The sequence below is a fragment of the Capsicum annuum genome, chromosome 12 (assembly GCF_002878395.1).
Source record: "Capsicum annuum cultivar UCD-10X-F1 chromosome 12, UCD10Xv1.1, whole genome shotgun sequence".
Classification (NCBI taxonomy): domain Eukaryota; kingdom Viridiplantae; phylum Streptophyta; class Magnoliopsida; order Solanales; family Solanaceae; genus Capsicum; species Capsicum annuum.
The window spans coordinates 217,628,401-217,647,972 of record NC_061122.1 but is presented as its reverse complement, the minus strand read 5'-3'; the positions used below and the strand labels follow the sequence as shown (position 1 = coordinate 217,647,972).

At 29.6% G+C, this 19,572-nt stretch overlaps 1 protein-coding gene across 1 annotated transcript; it reads right to left on the bottom strand.

Annotated features, from left to right (window-relative positions):
* Positions 1–55: 55 nt before the first annotated feature.
* On the bottom strand, positions 56–1,618 carry LOC107844255. The gene is made up of 4 exons (XM_047401723.1): positions 1,431–1,618; positions 393–621; positions 173–293; positions 56–78 (listed from the first exon to the last, which is right to left on the bottom strand). Exons 1-4 carry the CDS (start codon positions 1,616–1,618, stop codon positions 56–58), a joined length of 561 nt encoding a protein of 186 aa, XP_047257679.1.
* Positions 1,619–19,572: the final 17,954 nt, after the last annotated feature.

The window sequence follows — 19,572 nt, the reverse complement described above, 5'->3', positions numbered from 1 at the left end:
TTCTAAATTAGTTTTCGTTTGATTAAAGATCTTTCAAAGTGCAAGTGTATTCCTATCAACACTGTGTATCTTCTGAACCTGCAAAAAAGAATAATTGACGTGAGTGAGTTATAGTATATTTGAAAGTGTATAAAAAAATTTGTATCATGCATTTTCATGTATTGTAACTAACCTAATATCTCTTTACAGACGATGTTTTTAGTGTATGTCCCTTTTCTTCGCTTAAGCTGTTCCGTCATGACCAAAACCTTTGTTGTTGTCATTGATATTCCCCTTGAAAGTACAACATATAACTGACCATGTGAAAAAATGTGTTACGGCAAGTACAGTCCAACAGTTGGTATTGTTTGTCCTTGTGATTTATTTATCGTCATTGAAAAGCATAATCGCACTGGAAATTGTTTTCTAATGAATTTGAATGGATAACCTTCATTTTCGGGAGGTGATAGCTGAATTCGTGGAATAAAGACATGCTTGAAAGCATTTTGGCCCATCATTATTTCTGCACATATGACATTATTGTCAAAACCTCCGCATATCATTCTCATGCCATTGCATAAGCCATTGGAAGCATCTAAATTTCTCAGTAAAATGATAGGCACATTTTTTTTAAACACCAATCTGCATATAAGTGAAAGATATTTTAATAAATGCTACAATTTATCAATTTACTTCACTGTAAAACTCTGTCATTTAAGTCAAATTAGAACATATTCCAGTATAACCAGGGTCTTATGATCTTTATATTTCAAGGCTTTAGCATTTGTATATAGACAGTTACTTCACTGTAAAATTCTGTTAGTTAAGTCAAATTAGAACATATTCCAGTATAACCAACGTCTTATGATCTTTATATTTCAAGGCTTTAGCATTTGTATATAGACATTTACTTCACTGTAAAATTTTGTCAGTTAAGTCAAATTAGAATATATTTCAGTATAACCAATGTCTTATGATTTTTATATTTCAAGGCTTTATAATTTGTATACAAACATTTAGATTAATTTGTATTATTGTGATCGCTATATACTTTTTGCATAATTATATTGTGTTACTTTATATTCAATTTGTATTACCTTATATGTTATAATAGTTTGTGCTCATTATGACTATTTTCTTACACTTCAGATCATGGTCCCTGAGAATTATAGCGAATTTATTGATATTCTGGCTTCTCTAGTGAAGGCAATATTATTTCTATGAGCAAAATCCATCATGCTATGAAGCAGATACTGGGAGTCTGATCTATTCTTGGCAAAACAATTCGATAGCTAGGTAAAAGAATGTCACTTAATTTTTCTCAATAGTCTTTTAGTAGCTTGGTTTTATCCTATATTGCACGAGCATTGAAATATTTCTAATTGTTGTTATTAGACGGAATTTTAATATCTATAATACAATTGTATATTACTAAATATGGAAGAAGATACTTGTGTCGAAGTAGACCGTTTGGTGTTAGAGTATTTAAGTAATCTTCCTGATAGTAGTTGTTGGTATCATCCTCTGCAGAATCAAAACTAAGAAACATTCTGCTTTCACCAGGAAATCTGGAAATTAACATTTCATTTAGCTGATCAACATATTCATTTCTGCTAGCTAGGATAGCACGTTCAGTCATTTATTTTGTAGAATTAGCATTTTTATCCAGCTCTGGAAATATTTGCTCTATTAAAGCATCTGTTCCAGTACCATCACTCTTAGTTTCAATAATTAATTGTTTTGGAAGTAGTACCAAATCATCTCTTATTGTGGGCTCCTCCCCATTACCTATGCGTAGTAAGAGTTCACTAAATGATGAAGCTGTTCTCGCCCTCATATTTCTTGTTAACTTAATCTTTTTCATCTGATGCCACAAGTACGACTTTACCAAAATTGCATTTACCATTTTAGTCGTTGTAGATTTTGGAATTACTGGTAATACCTGATGAAAATCACCCCTAAAAACCATTACTTTCCCACCAAGGGTGCGTCAATATCTATTATATCTCTGAAGCTCCTATCAACTGTTTCAATTGTCCAACAGCTAGCCATAGGCGCTTTATTCCAGATAATCAAGTTGGATTTTTTTATCAATTTAGCTCCACCACTCTACTTTGACATGCGTGTGACTGTTATATCAGTTGTCTGAAGCGGTATCTCAAATCTAGAATGAGTCGTATGACCTCCCAATAAAAGAGCCGATGCTACACCACTTGTTGTTGTCGCTAATGCTATCATGCCCCTAGATCTAAATTTGCAAGTAATGCACGATAGGAATGTTTTTCTGGTTCCTTCGGGTCCATCAACGAAGAATAATCCCGATTGGCCAGATTCTAACGTTTGCAATATAATCTTGAATGCTTGCTTTTGTTCGGGATTTAGCTTTGTTTGTGCATTCAATTCTTCTGAAGGCACTATTATAGACTCTTCTTCCATTATTTCTCTGCATTTTGATATAATTCCATCATCCATACTTTGTTCAAGTCTAGGTATGTCATAATTTTCAATTCTCTTACCTATGCTCTCTAAGAAATGGTTTATGCTTTTCAGTGTACATTGAAATTGAGCAGTAGGAGAATTTTTGTATATTCTCTTAAAATCTTCTGACATGTCATCATATTATGTATCCCATAGCTTTCTAACATCCGTCGGATTACAATGAACCAATATTATTGCAAATAAATTTCTAAGAGTCGATGGCATTTTGAAGATGACAGTTTCGCGTAAGCATTCAGAAATGTTGTTATCTAACTCGAGCAAATCTCTTTCTTTTGCAGCTTCTTTGAACGTGTCACACAATCTTCCATTAACAGTTAGCAAGTATTGAAAAAAAGTCGGTCCTTGTACGTGATTCAATAATAATCTCAAATAATACCTTTCGCCTTCTGCTGGATTAGCTGTGAATTAAAGAAGAAAGAGTAAATAATTATATTTGAACAGTTACAAATATTAAGAGTGGCCGTGTTGAATTTCTTACCAATAGCAATTTGACCAGTTACTGATCTTGTTTTTCTTTGCGTCCAAATTTTACCCTGAGCGTTCCAAACATAGTACTCTGGAAATTCCTTGTATATGTATTTACTCACTTTGTTGTCTATTGAACATTTGTGAAAATACTCGGTGAGCATAGTTTTTGAGGCATATTCCCACGCAATAACGTTTTTCAAATTTTGGTTGCTCCAATAGCACACTACAATGTGAACAGACAATATTAAAAAGATTAACAAAATATTCCATACAACATAATTTTATGTATTTCTTTTCATGATAAATTCATAGCTAAAAACAGTTTATTACAATTTGAATTTTATGACTATTTTATAAGAAGGGTAATGATGTGGAATTCAGATAGCTTAAGGAATCCTAATTGTTTACCTATTTGTTTATTTGGAAGATGTAGTTGAAGGTTAATAACCAGAGGCTGCATTTCACTTAGATCAAATTCATAAATTCTCCATAGTGCTTCTGGTGCAGCAATCCAATGTGCATCCTGAAAACTCTTAATTTCATCAACGGTTTTTTCTCCATCATCTGATTCGATATAAACATCGCACCTATCATGTCCTTTATATATATAATTGTACAGATACTTTATTGCTTTTACCCTGCACAAGACTCAACATTGATATGACAATTATATCTACTCAGTAAATAAGAATTATACGGAACAACCCATTGGTTATTCATTGTCATGCCTCGAACCTTTTTTTTCTTTCCATCATTTCGCCTCTTGTAAATAGGATAGCTATCCTTTCCTTGTATTGATTTATTACTAAATGGTCGAGGATAATGACTCTTTCACTGACCATCTCTCATGCATGAATTTGTTGGATATTTTTTTCCACATGGACCATGCATCATATATTTGATAACCAAGTCATGCAAATCTGGAAATTCTTCTTTATCAGGAAGTTCAGCGGAAATAAACTTGTCATAATCATCTGGTGATGTCATCTTGTATCCTTGTTCCAGTATTAACAAAAGGTGAATGTGTGGTAGGCCTCTTTTCTGAAATTCAATCACATAAACATATGTTGCAACAGGCCTAAATATTTTTTTCTTGAAGATTTGATCTTTTAAATCTTGTAAATTTGATCTGAAAACTCTAGTCGCCAAGTCTGGTCTGTCTTGAGAAAGTTGCCCTTCTACCAAATTTTCTTGGATCTCTGGCCAATCGGGATTACATGTCATTGTGATAAACAAATCTGGTTTTCCAAAATATTGAACCAAAGCCATTGCATCCATATATCTACGATGCATATCCCTAGGACCTCCGACAAATGATGCAGGAAGTATTATTCTTTGACCAACTTTTGAGCCCCTGTTTTGTCCAGCCATAATACTATCAACTATGCCTTGCAATATTTCCCTTCTAAATTTTGATTGCTTAAACCTAAAATATTCAAGTCGAGTAGTTTCTAGCTTGATGTACATGTCAACAATAAATTGTTGAAATAATCGCCCACATAATAGTATTATCGTGTTTTCTCCACTGCGTATTTGCAACTTATAGCAATAGTACTCTCTATAAGAGACACAATTTTTAGCTCCACGTCGTACGCCTGCAAAATATTTTTAAATATATTGATATGGAAGTTGTAAGTACACAATTCTAAGAGATTTTGTTTTAAAACTTTACCTTGTTTCTCATTGTCAAACACCTCATGAACGGACACAAATGTAGCGTTGTTCTGGTTGAGGCCTGCAACTTCAGTTCCACGCTTACCTTTACTTGTTTTATGTTGTTTTCATATTTCTTGGTGCCAGCCTAGTTCACCACTTGGAAAAAGCAAAGGATACTGAAGTGTGTCATAACATCCGTAATAATGTTTAACTCTATGAATATTATCCGAATGTTCATGAACAATAATTTCTCGATCAAATGGTACATTGGGGTTGTTTTCGTCTATCCAAATTGCAGCAACTTGATCTACTGATGGTTTATTGTAGACACATTGATCTAATTTAGCAGTGGAAGCAATTCAAATTTCTAAATCCTTAAAGTTTGAGTGATCCTTTAACTGGCAAAACAATTGTGCATAAGGATTGCCATCTATTATTTGTTTAATTATTGCGACAACTTCCTCAGATAAATTGGCTTCTTTGACTTTTGAAATCCTATTGTGTGACTCATTTTCTGTATCCCAAAAGTACATCTAAAAATAGCATGGATTATTATCATGGGGTAGCAATAAGGGGAGATCATGATATACTTGACCCTTTGCTCGAAATGTATAAACTCCTTTTCAAGAAGATGCCAAATCATTGTCAAGTCTAACACCAAAAGATGTAAATCCAAATATGTTGTTATATGCTCTAATGTGTCCACAAAATTCTTCTGCTACTTTAGATTTAGATAAGAATAAATCATATAATTGAGTTAGAACTGCAGTATTTGCAAGTTTTATTGATCCATTGTCGCAACAAAATGTTGGAGTCTCATGTTGAAATCTCATAGCATGACAATAAGTGCATTCAGGAACCATTTTCAACTTTTGAATACACGATATTGATGGTATGTAGTCAATTTTACCTAAATTTATTGTGTAAAATGTTAGAAATGTTAATAAATAATAAAGCGAGTAGAAATAGAATGTAAGTAACTTAAATTAATAAAATAGTATTGCATTACCTTCAATTTCACACCTTTGCGATAGAGCCTTTAGGAACCAATAGATTTTGTGTCTTTTTGTTGGCCTTGTTTCTTCAATATCGAGATCTTCTATGGACTCAGTCCTTTTATTATCTTTAAAAAGAAGTAAACACTACATTCAGTTTGATTCAAAATTGGAGGAATCTGATAAATATGTTATCATTTTGCATTTTAAAGATCTGCAATGACAAGATTGAAGCGGTGATTTGTGTTATTGGTAGATTTTGCGACAGAGCTAATATGTATTAGCATGGGACAAAAGGCATGAATTTGCCCCTGGATTCACAGAAAGAATCCATAGAAAGTGCTGGTTAGTTTTATATTATTCAGTTTTCATAGCCACTTTGTGGGAATATACTGGGTACGTAGTTATTCTTCTTCATTTTTGATACTCTTCATTGTTGTTAATCTATGATGCACCTCAATTTACTGGTTTGTCCCAAGCGAATCTCTCGTCTCTGTATTTGTTGTTATTTACTTTCTTGTGATGTTTATTTGGGTTCTTTGCAGGCTTTGTCTCACATTTCTAGCATTCGATGTGTTCTTTGTTGTTATATGTGTTGCCGTGGTGTGTCTCATTGGAATTGCTATTCATTTCTATCTACCATGTATTATTGCTATTTTATATTCAGTGGCAGATCAGGTAATTGTACATTTTTTAACCTTAAACATCACATGATACATAAGAAACTACTTTTTTGGGATCTAGTGCTAATTATCAGCTAAAAAAGAGTCTGTAGGTGCAAGAAATGGGTTGATATCTTATTCTTATGTTTCATCACTATGTCTTATTATGGTTCTAATTAGGACCTCTTTTTTTAACTCATGGTTAATGTTGATGCTCGTTTTATATGCTAAAATGTTATCCTCACCTATGCCCTCCCTCACCCCTCGAAATAGAAGAAGAAGAAGAAGAAGAAGAAGATATTGCAGTTGTGACTCTGTAGTTTACTTTTTTCGTACAGTACAATAACAATAACAACATACCTAGTAAAATCTCAAAATCCCACAAGTGAGATATGGGGAAGGTAAAGTGTATGCAGAACTTAGCTGCATATAATATTCTAAAGACTTTGGGAACTCAGTTGGGAAAATATGTACTAATTTCATTTATTTTTAACATTAACAGTTTTTCATGTTACCGATCAACATGGCAATAAGGTTACAAACAACAATACTATTGGTCATATAAAAAAGGTAAAGTATCCCTTATTTCCTCGCGTATTGATTTCATATTTTTTTATAGTCTATATGCAATTACTGCGGGGATAAGACAACAATTACTTTGATAGTTTCTTGTATGATATGATACAAAAAAGGGAAAGAGGGATGAATTAAAACATAGAATCTTCCAAATTTTGATATAAATCATACACTCCAAGCTAGCCATTGTAGTTGATATTATATTACTTTGGGTTTATATGCAGGCATTGTCGACATTTCTACACATGCATTTTGTTGCACCTAGCATATATAAGAGTTACTTTTGGACTCTTATGACTTTAGGAACATATCCCTGGTGACTAAAATTGTTACAGAATAGATGCTCATTTGTTAGATAAGCGTCACCAACTGTTTGTTGCTATCTACCATGTATTATTGCTATTTTATATGCAGTGGCAGATCAGGTAATTATGCATTTTTTAACCTTAAACGTTACATGATACATAGGAAACTACTTTTTTGAGATCTAGTGCTAATTATTAGCTAAAATTGAGTCTGTAGGTGCAAGAAATGGGTTATGGAAGTATGTGTTGTGATATCTAATTCTTATGTTTCATCACTTTGTGTCTTATTATGGTTCTAATTAGGACCTCTTTTTTGAATTCATGGTTAACGTTGATGCTAGTTTTATATGCTAAAATGTTATCCTCACCTATACCCTCCCTCATCCCTCGAAATAGAAGAAGAAGAAGAAGAAATTGCAGTTGTGACTCTGTAGTTTGTTTTTTTCGTACAGTACAATAACAACAACAATATACCTAGTAAAATCTCAAAATCTCACAAGTGAGATGTGGGGAAGGTAAAGTGTATGCAGACCTTACCACTACCTCGGAGAGGTAGAGAGGCTATTTCTGGAAGACCCTTGGCTCAAGTGTTTGTCATAGACAGTAGAGACCTTTTTTTTAATGAAGTGATTGGTTGATATGCATCAAGAAGATGCAGCAAGTGCAAAAAATAGTTAGCTCCTATACATTTATACCGTCTAAATTGTGATCACAGTTAATAATTTTTTTTAAAAAGATTAATGTTACTCAATAAAGTTGAATTACTCTAGCAAAAAAAGTTGAGAAGATATCTAGCTTTAAGGAAGTTTTTGGGAGTTGGGATTCTATCAAAACATCTGTGGTTTCTGTATGTTCATTTGCTCAATATACTTGCATGTTAAGTTGCTCGGACTTTCCAAAATCACAAAATGGCCCAACCATCTAAATTGACAATACTGCATATGTAAGGGACATTAACTGTGATATACTGCAAAATTGTCAAAGTTTCTGACTTGAAAGTTTTTGAACATTATAAATTACCCTTTTAGTGTAGAAAGTTTCTAACTTGATAATCAGCCATTCTATATGCTGAAAGGGTATATACTGCATAATTGGGTCCCTTTTAATTGGTCTCTAAAAGGAATGTAATCTTTCTACCAAATCATTCAGGAAAAAAGATAAAAGCGAATTTTGAGAAAGGTGTTATTATGAAAGAACATGAATTTTTAAGTATTTTTGGTTGGGTGAAAATGTTTGTAATCGTCATGTTTACAGTGAAGGATGATTTGTTGAGACGATTGGGGATGATATTGATGATTGTGATCTATTCATTCTTGGTATTAGAGAAGATGAACAACTATCTTGAGGGGAATGTTAAGTTGAATATGCAGGGCAAAGAGTTGAATGGTGAAAATTTGGACGATGAGAAGATACATGTTATTATGAAGTAGTAATAACTTATTGTTTAGAATAAGTTGAAGTTTCTTTCAATGGCCAGTCAACCTCAGTTACAGGTTGATATCTCATTTTCATGTTTTGTTCCTTCTTGCTGCTTGTATGGTTAGAACCTATAGTACGCATATTTTTTTGTAGGTCTTAGCTGCTAGAAAAAACAAAATCTCTACACTAAAAGGGTTCTCTTATCTTCTTTGAGGTTAGTAATGAACATCTAGTTAATTTCTTATTATTGGTAAATGTGTTTCTATTTTGTATAGAAGTGAATTTATTGTTGTTAGTAGAGAGCTAAGTTTACTGTTTTTTATGTGTTTTCTCTATCTAGTCAAAACTATATTATAGAAGATTTAAATTTAAAATGGGTACCTGAATCTTCTTGTTCGTCAGAATTGTTGATTGCAGTATTTAAATTTGTTGCAAGTGCAACAATATATTTGTTATGCATTCGAATAACTTTATTAACTTTTGCTTGATCTATATAGAAAAAATAATAAAATTATTTATTAAAGTGATAAAAAGTGATGAAAAATGAATTAAAGTATTATATGCATCAATTAGTTTTAAAAGCTACCTTGTTCCATGTGCTTAACGAATAATAACCTGCGATATAGAATAAGCTATTAAAAACATATTATAAGTAAGTGAAAATAAATAGTGCATAGCTAGATGAAGTTAGATAAAGATCTAATAATCAATATTATTTGTTATGCCAACAGAATTTGTCTAGCATTTAGAATAGGAAAAAGAACAAAAAATGAAGAACTACCTATTAACTATTGAGACTGAAAAAATATTAACTTATTCCTAGAGAGAAAAAAATGACTAATCCTTTTCTACTTTGATTCTTTTATGAGACAATGTGTCAACAGGGTTTTCATTTTTTCTGATTCCGTTGACTGAGTTTTTTGAGTTGACGTCTTCATCTACTATGTCAATTGTAACAATCTTTTTAACTTCTTGGACTTCTTCTGCAATGAAGCGCCTGCCTGCTCAATCTCCTTCACTTTTTGCATCAATTTTGATAAGAAATGTGAAGCCTTTTTTTATACTTAGCATCAAGTTCTGATAAAATGAGGATTCCTCTTTCTGTATCAATGAAAAGAATGTATTAATTAAGCAAAGGATAAATCATTGAATTCAAAATAAAGCAGATTATTTTAGTGCTTGATAATTGTTAAAGAATAGTGTAATATGACCTTTTCCAAAATTGATTGCTCATATGTTGTAACATCGCAACCAACCAAGTCAAACAATGTAACGGAACAACGTTCATACCTAACAAATACATCAACTTTTAGAAGAAATATGTAAAGTCAGTGGAAATTAGACATTTATCTTATTTTCTGAATTTTCAAATAGCTGAAAGTAATTTGATGGTTGTTGTGTGTGTTACCTGTCCACATAAGTAATTTTTCCGGTGGGACAGCCAGGACATTTGGCAATATTATCATTAATTTTCACTTTTTTATAGCAATTGGTGTAAGAATCATAGTAGGGTTCATCACTATTCACTATAGCTGCGATAGTTGTGGTAAATTTGCCATACTTAACCTACAGAGAAGAAAGAAAAGTTAGGCGTCATACTAAGACAAAAATAAAACATTAAATTATTGTATTTGAAAATAGTACCTCTTTATCACAAGATAAACAATCTGCGATTTCACCAATTGTCATTTCTTTGGCCCTTTTAATCTGTTTAGTTGGCAGTAAAGTAATATCATTATGAGTTTTCTTCTGGGAAATAGACCTGCATGTTTGTTACTTAGTGTAGTATAATAAAAATAATCTACTATAATTTATTTGCATGAATATGAATAGACATATTACCATTCTTGGAGAGACGTTGCTTTCTCAAATGTGGGGTCCACTCACATACTACTGACATAGGTAGAACATAGGCCAAAATTTCTTGCAACATAAAATGTTAGGAGAAGAAAATAAGACAGTATTTAGTATAAATGTTGTAATTGCTAAGATAGTACCTACCTTGATATAATGCAGTCCTTAAATCGCAAAATGTCATGACAGAATTTTCTACAAGATAACTTTTCTAGCAACGCGTCATTTATTTCAGAGAATTCGCCCCATAATGTGATAGTTTTTCTATCACATCTTTATTTTTCAAACAAAGAAAATAATATTAAATTAGTAAATTAATAAGACAGTTTATGTATTATACAAACACTTTCGTTTCGTAAAAAAATTAAATTTAACTTACTCTTCATTCATAAGTACTATTTCTCTTCGGATTGTGCCTTTTGTGAACAACTTAGAACTGACGAAGATGTCAAATATATCTGAAAAAAATATTAAGTATGTATGAGTAGATAAATAATAGTAAAAAGTTGAATTTATGACAATGGTAATTACTTGATGAAAGTTAAAGGAATTACCTACTATTGTTTCTTTGGTATGCAATTTTTCATCTTCGAATGAAATAAAATTCTTAGAAAAAGAAAATGTAGAAAAAGGGTTGTGACATTCTTGAACTATAGTGGAGGTTAAGAACCCAAGTTCAATGTCCTTATTAACGGATTGAAAATTAGGATTGACCCCAGTAATGCGACCGTTTATGATATAACAAACTTTGGATTGTTGTAAAGAATGTCCAAACGTTTCAATATGTTCATTGAAAAGTGTACCATTAATTTTTGTACCTTAAAAAAAAAAACATAATATGAAATTGATAGATATAACAGTAAAACAGAAAGTGAGAAATATGTATTTGTTGATGTGTGTGAAGCAATCATGAGGTTACTTTTAGTTGCCAGTAAATAGCTACATAACGACCAACTACTAAATGTAAAAAGAATAATGTGTAGTTGTTCCACTAAACCTAACATTATTTTGTTCCGCTTTCCAAGTGGGATAAATTAATTCAAGAGTAATTTAATTACCTCCTCATCAACTAATATCACCATTTTTCGAGAACCGCCTCCATTCTTAAACGGCTTCGTTGGGCCGCTTTCGATGACCAAGACTTTGATCATCCAGATATAATCCCTTGGCTTCAAAGTGTTGATACTCACAACTTTGGTGATAGGATCCATTAAATAATCTTTAAGAAAATAAAAGTTAGAACGATAAGAACATAAAATTTCATAATAGAGGTAAATTTTTTAGATGAGAAGAATGATACCTGAATATGTGAATCTTCTTGGTAGGCGGGTAGATAAAGAAGTTAGTTATGAGCAACAGAAATTATAATAATTAAAATGACACATAGAACGATAACAACGTAGAATTCATAATATATTGAATTAATAGGTCACATTAAGCTACACACTAAATTAAATTAAACTAAGCAATTTAAGTTGGCATAGCAAGTAAAATTGTGTTTAAATTAACAATGTAAAAAGGGAGAGACGATATAACGATCAAAAACCTGAAAATAAAATTATTGAAACTATGATGAGACGAAAAACAATGAAAGATGACAGTTGTTTATACAGAAGACTGGAAAAGTCGTATGTTTATTGGTTGAAAGAAACCAAGTAGAAATCAAATAGGATTAAAAAAATTATAGCTAAATTTGGAAAGGATTTAATTATAAACCAAGTAGGAACCAAATTGAATTTTTTAAAATGGAAAACGGTGGAAGGCAAATTTTACAAAAAAAAATGGTGGATTTAATTGTAAACCAAGTTGGAACCAAAAAAAGTGTGGATTTAATTGTAAATCAAGTAGGAACCAAAGTAGCTAAATTTGGTAAGGAAAATAAAAAAAAAAAATGGGTGTTTGCTAGAAAGTAGGAACCAAAGTAACTAAATTTGGTATGAAAAATTTTACAAAAAAAAAAAGCGGGTGTTTGTAGGAAAATTTAGTATATTTATTTTATAGAATTTAATTAGAGGAAAAGGATAAAAGACAGTTTTGTCTAAAGCGAACTATTTTAATGAAGGGCAAAAAGTTCAATTCACTTTTCAAAGGCCTTCAGACTTTTAATATATTATAGATAATTAGTACATGAGAAGAATGAAAGAAAAAAGGCAAAAAAAAAAAGGAAAAAAGATAAATACAAATCGTGACATTTGGGAGCACCACATAGGCAAATTTATTATTCTCCTTTAATATTATATAGTAGGAAACTTAGCTGTGCTTCGCGCGACCATAAAATACGTTATTAAATATATATTATTTGATCTATTTTAATATATTAAAAATAATCAAAAAACCTTAAATTATGAAACTCAACTGTGAAATATTTTGATTGTATACATTAATATCAAACACATGCTGTATCATATTAATATAAAATTACAAAAAAATACTTTTTTCATCTCAAAAGTATAATGTGAACCTTTTCAGTGTTCATATATTGTAAATTTGTAGTCAATTGAATCCACTTTGTTATCATCATGTTCTAATACATATTTGATCTAGAAAAAATATGTTTATTTCATGGAATATAAAATAATTGACAGAAAAGCATCAATGATTTACACATAACTATTTAATAATTAATTGTCACATTATACATTACATATAAAAAAAAAGATTGAAAATGAAATTATGCATAATTGTTCACATTTAATGTAATTATTAATTGTAGTGGTAAAATGAGAAAAGTTGATTAATTCTATCCTAATTTAGTAAGTGATCAACTAATAAGAGACATTTATTGTTAGTAAAATGACAAATTAAAATGTAATGGAGAAAGTATTATTTATGAGCACTTTTTGTACGTACCGTATTCTAAAGAACCCCAAAGTCTTCTAATATATCTATTTAACTTTTTTCTTCCACTACAATATTATTTTATTTTAAAAATTGTTTCAATCTATTATGAGATCAAACCTTTTTCATTATCCTATAGTTACTTATTTCTTATGCATTTTATATTTTTTCTAATCATAATACGTAATAAAAATGTTTACTTACTTCTCTTCAATAAAGGAGAAAGACAATTTCATTTCACAATTATTTTTTTCTACAATGCAATATGCAAAGAAGAAAATTAAGTTATAATATTAACTAAAAAGCAATTTTTAATAATATTTCAAAAACTAAATAGGTGAATAGACGTATAGCTTCAAATCGAACCATCTAAATTAGTGAAAGATTGACAATTATAGAGATAGATATCATAAACTTATACATCAATTTTTGGAGTTTATAAACATGAAAGGTTACACTGAAAATTATGATTATCATTAAGAACAAAACTAATAAATATAATTAAAGGTGGAAGAGTTTTAATGAAAGATTGTCAATTATTTATGGAGAGAAGTATTATAAATTTATACATCAATTTTGGAGGTTATAAAGATGAAAGGTTACCTTGACAATTATGAGTATCATTAAGAACAAAACTAATAAAGATAATTAAAAGTGGAAGTTAAAAGCTTTAGTGAAAGATTGTCAATTATCTATAGAGAAAAGTATTATAAATTTATACATCAATTTTGAAGGTTATAAACATGAAATGTTATATTGACAATAATGAGTATCATTAAGAACAAAACTAATAGAGATAATTAAAGGTGAAAGTTAAGAGTTTTAATGAAAGGTTGTCAATTATTTATAGAGAGAAGTATCATAAACTTGTACTATAATTTTGAAGGTTATAAACATAAAAGGTTAAGTTGACAATTATGAGTATCATTAAGAACAAAACTAAGAGGAGAGAAATTGAAAAGGATACAGTAATCGCTACAGTAAAATGAAAAAGTCATCATAGAGAAATAATAGTGACAATTTAGTGCTTTTTTCTAGAATAAAATGAATATATATATATATATATATATATATATATATTCAAAACCTAACTATACCATACTATAAACAAACTCTAATAAAACTACATGAAATATTTCTTTCTTTGACCTTTTTTCTCGTTTTCTCCATTTTAAATTTTCAGATGTAATAGAGTGTTATATTTTTCATGAAGTAAAATATCTCAAAATTATACATTAATTTTTGGAGGTTATAAACATGAGAGATTAAGTTGGCAATTAAGAAATCATTAAAAATAAAATTAATAAAGATACCAATTAAAGGAGAAAGTTAAGAACATTATCAAATTCATGTGCATGTTTTTAGATTAGTTGCCAAACCTTTAGTTATTTCTACTTAAAAATATAGAAGTATTGAAATCTAAATTAAATTCTTATCAACAAAAAATGTACTATCTTTTTTCTCCTTTGAATGTTACTATTCTTAAACTAAAATAAGTTCCATTTTATAATAGTAGCTCAGTAGCACTTTAATAAATGTGAAAATAGAGCTTTTAAAACTATAGATTTCATACAATAATAAATAAAATAATTAGCGTTAGTAAATATTGATTTTATCTTACTTGGATCGTCCAAAATTAATTAGATATTGATATGTTTGTGGCTAGAATGATAAGGATGCAAGACTTGAAAAAAAAAAAAGAACGTCATTAATAGAGAGCAATTGGGAAACAATGTCGAAAGAAGAATTAAATAAAAAAGTGAATCATATTTGAAAGGAGTTTCCTAACAACGCAAACCTATAGAGCTAGTTCGAAAAAGAAACATCTTTTTCAAGTGAAATGAATATGGAAATAACTCCAGCAAAACATTCAAATTTCTCGCAGTATTGCGACAAAATATAAGGATTCATTATCCTTGATCTCAACATCAAATGAGCCCTTGGTAGTCCAGATACTTACATAACATAGAATAAGTTAAAACAACTCAAGAATAAACTACAACTCAAATTGAAAAGGAGACTACAATTAGTCGAAAGATATTAAAAAAATGTAGTAAGCTAAACGAATTTTTCCTTCTGATAAATTCAAAATGCATCGTGTAATTAGTACTTACATATATTCTTTCACGCAGGAATATTGTATTACATTGCAAATAAAAAATTTACCTTAAACAATAATGAAAAAGAAAGAAAATTCTCTACTGCTAATTTAAATCAAAATTTAGCATTTTCATTGATTGACTCGTATTAGAAAAGATCAAGAGTAGAAATCAAACATGAAGGAAAGAGAATAGAAATGTACATTCAATACTTCATGATTGTTATTTATAGATTAGTTGGGCCAAAAAGAAGGAAGGTCAAGAGACATGTTTTTAAATGGAGAATATAAATAGATGAAGTTTTTTTTTTGTAATCTATAAAATCTACTAATTAAATAAATAAATGTGATAGAAATTTTTGAACAAATTGATCAATGCAAGAAATGAAAGAAAAAATTTAAAAAAGTTACAAAAAAGATAAATATGAATGGAGGCCATAGAGAGGTGGCTCATCAACTTCTCTATGGTTTTTATTTATATATATATATATATATATATATATATATATATATATATATATACTGAGAAATTTATCTGCGCTTCGTGCAATCATTAATATTAATATCCCAATAAATGAATTTAGATAGTATCACTAAATTATATTACAAATATCAAAGTTAATTCAAAAGCAAACTCATATATTTTTATAATATCTCAAAGGAATGATTTGATGAGTAGTTGAAAGAATTAGTAGGTAAAATTAGAATTGCATCAATTTCATCTTAAATCTACTTAGCATACAAATAATGATACTTTTATTTGTAATACAATAAAAAAGCCTGAAATTACTACTCTTTCCATTTCATTTTTCAGTTTATTTAATCAATGTTGATTTAAACATTTATTAATAGCTTTATTAAATACTTTATATAGTCACTTAAAAGGGACAATATTAGAAAAAAATGATAAAGCATTTCAACATATTCCGAACATATTCAAATTTTAAGATTCACAATCTTTGTAAACTATAGTAAATTTAGAATTAACTATGGTAATTCAACTTGGATTTCTTTAATCTGCATGTTCTCGTATTCTACCTAAAAAAGGACAGTCCGGTGCACTAAAACTAACGCTATGCGCGGTGTTCGGAAAAGGGTCCCACCACAAGGGTGTATCGTACATAGCCTTACCTTGCATTTTTGCCAGAGACTGTTTCCAAGGCTTGAATCCGTGACCTCCTGGTCACATGGCAGCAACTTTACCAGTTACTCCAAGGCTCCCCTTCACTCATATTCTAACTATTTCTTTAAAATATTCTTCAGCTCATAACAAAAATGAGTTTATCCGTTTTAAAAGTTGTTTGAACACAATTTTCTCTTTGTCATTCCTAAATTAAATAAATTAAGTTCTAAATTTATTTTATTTTTAGCCATTAATAATTATATATTTCAAAAATTATAATCAAACTTTTTGACATACAAATGTTCGACAATAATTGAAATGAAAGCAAAAATTGTCTACTCTCTATACATTAAAAGAACACCTATGTTTTTTGACAATTGATTACAAATCTCTAGATATCCATCAAGTTCTTTTTTTAAAAAAAAAACACAGGAAGAAAAAATATGAATAAAATAAGATCTCAAAGTCCAAAAATTTAAAAGGTCCAATTTATAAAGTACTTTTAAGCAGACCAACTTCCAATATAATTATAAGAATAGCACAAATCTAAATAAACCTAATTTAATTATTTTAAAGAAATAAGAAAGCAATGTTTGGATGAAATCTAAAGGGAGAAAAACCATGTTCTAATTTCTCTGACATCGAATGAACCTTTGGTTATAACTCTTCTCGACTTCTATGGAAGCAAACAACAAATAATAACTTCCAAAATCAAATTGTGATTTTTTTTCTCAATAATAAATGTCTCTTGTATATAAATTAAGAAACTATAGATAATCTGTTTAAATCATGCTATATATTTGTTGCATATATTATTTTTTAAATTTAATTTATATGATTGAAAGTAACGTATTATTTAGGTTTAGGGCATTTTAGTACGTAATTCTACTTTAAAATTTTGGAGTGCTAGGGTTTTTGCCCTGATTTTCTTACTATATTTAAGTTTTATTTTTTCTTAGAAGAAAAATAAAAGTTACCATAATTACTTTTAATTTTTCTGAAAGAAAAAAATATAATTCTTTTCCATATTTGGCTAACCTCTTTTTGGAGGAAAGGTTTTGGACATCTATAAATAAAAGACCACCTTCTCATACTATAACACAATAGCATCCACAATGTAGTGCTTTAAAGAGTCTTTGTTTAGGGGGAGATTTTCTCTCTCATTAGCTTCTATGTTTTGAATTTTATGTTTTATATGTAGGCCAATTGGCCAAATCATATAATAATATTATATTTTTTAATATTGTTTTATGTGTCTTCTACATTCTCACTATGATGGTTTGCAACTAATAGCTTCCGCATGACGTCCTCTCAATTTCGAACCCAACAAGTGGTATCAGAGCCTATAGTTCAATGATCTGATGGTTCAGATTGAGGATATGTTGAGAACAAAGTTGCAACAAATTTGATGATAATGAAGATATATGTCCAAAAACTACATGTGGAGACGATTGTCAATCATATTTTTAATAATCCTGCTATTACATATTTGAAAAGAAAGCTTACTTTTGACCCTATAAAGGGCTCCAATGTTTTTAGCCCGAAAGGGCTTATATATTTTTTAACCCAAAAAGCTTCAATTTTTAAAGTATGTCAAACAACAGTGATATATAAAGAATATATATGAAGAACGAAGATCATGCACAAGAAGAAGCTGGATCAAGTGAAGAAAATCAAGCCAAAAAGGAAAGATTTGTTAGGGTTTTTGCCCTGATTTTCTTACTATATTTAAGTTTCATTTTTTCTTAGAAGGAAAATAAAAGTTACCATAATTACTTTTACTTTTCCTGAAAGAAAAAAATATAATTATTTTCCATATTTGGCTAACCTCTTTCTTGGAGGAAAGGTTTTGGACATCTATAAATAGAAGATCCCCTTCTCATACCATAATACAATAGCATCCACAATGTAGTCCTTTAAAGAGTCGTTGTTTAGGAAAAGATTTTTTGTCTCATTAGCTTCTATGTTTTGAATTTTATGTTTTATATGTAGGCCAATTGGCCAAATCATATAATAATATTATATTTTTTAATATTGTTTTATGTGTCTTCTGCATTGTCACTATGATGGTTTGCAACTAATAGCTTCCGCATGACGCCCTCTCGATTTTGAACTCAACATGGAGTTCATGTTTTTAAGGTCGTGTATATATAGATATATATAGCATAAGGAAAGAAAGAAGTGACCTTTTGATTTTTTTTTAAGATCAAAATACAATCCAAGTTCTCAAATTCGCGTTATATTTCCGGTTATGATAAATTTGAATGAGTTTCAACCAATATCAATTGCTAGTACAAATTTCTCCAAGAGAACAACATGCTCTTGGTATTCATCAAACTGTTGTTAACAATAACAATAATATAAATATATTTTATAAATAAATTTAGAAATAATGGATAACATGTTATATCAAGATCAGGGGCGGCTCAAGCATATTCGTGGCCTAAGGTGAAAATCAAACAGAGGCCTTAAAATTTTAAGAAAAAATAACTTTTTTTAATGAACTCTATTTTCAAAATTATATAATCCGTTTTTTCTAATTATTCTTTTTTAAGTAATAATATAATCTATGCATTTAGTCTTTCTTGAGACATAGTATTCTAGATATATGAGTTTCGTCTAATAATTCTTTCCTTTTAATATAAAAAATTATTTTTCTATAAATAATATTCAATTTATATATATATATATATATATATATATCATTATAAAAATGAAGCCCCTCAAATTTGGGAGCCTAAGGCGGACGCCTATTTGTTAACAAGGTAGATCTGCCCCTGATCAAAATGATAAAGGAGGAAATATAAATAAAATGCATAAGAGAAGAAAGAAGAGACCTTTTGATATTTGATTAAGCAAAATCCAATCCGAGTACTTATCATGTTTCAACTTATGATAAATTTGATGAATTTCAACCACCAATGCGTAGGGAAACTTTTTCTGAGGGAATTACACACTTTTGGTCTTCATCAAAGCATTGTCAACAATTTCAAATTATGATTTTATTTTTTCAACGATAAATATTTCAAATAGATTAGTTTAGAGACGATAGATAATCCGTTACATCGAGACGATAAAGGTAAAAATATATAAATAAATA

Excerpts from the sequence above, each read along its gene's own strand:
- LOC107844255 (XM_047401723.1), bottom strand. The coding sequence starts at position 1,618 with ATGACTGAACGTGCTATCCTAGCTAGCAGAAATGAATATGTTGATCAG. Across the intron at positions 294-392 it reads TCATTAGAAAACAATTTCCA|TTATATGTTGTACTTTCAAG; the intron begins GTGCGATTATGC and ends TCACATGGTCAG. Across the intron at positions 79-172 it reads CGTCTGTAAAGAGATATTAG|GTTCAGAAGATACACAGTGT; the intron begins GTTAGTTACAAT and ends TCTTTTTTGCAG.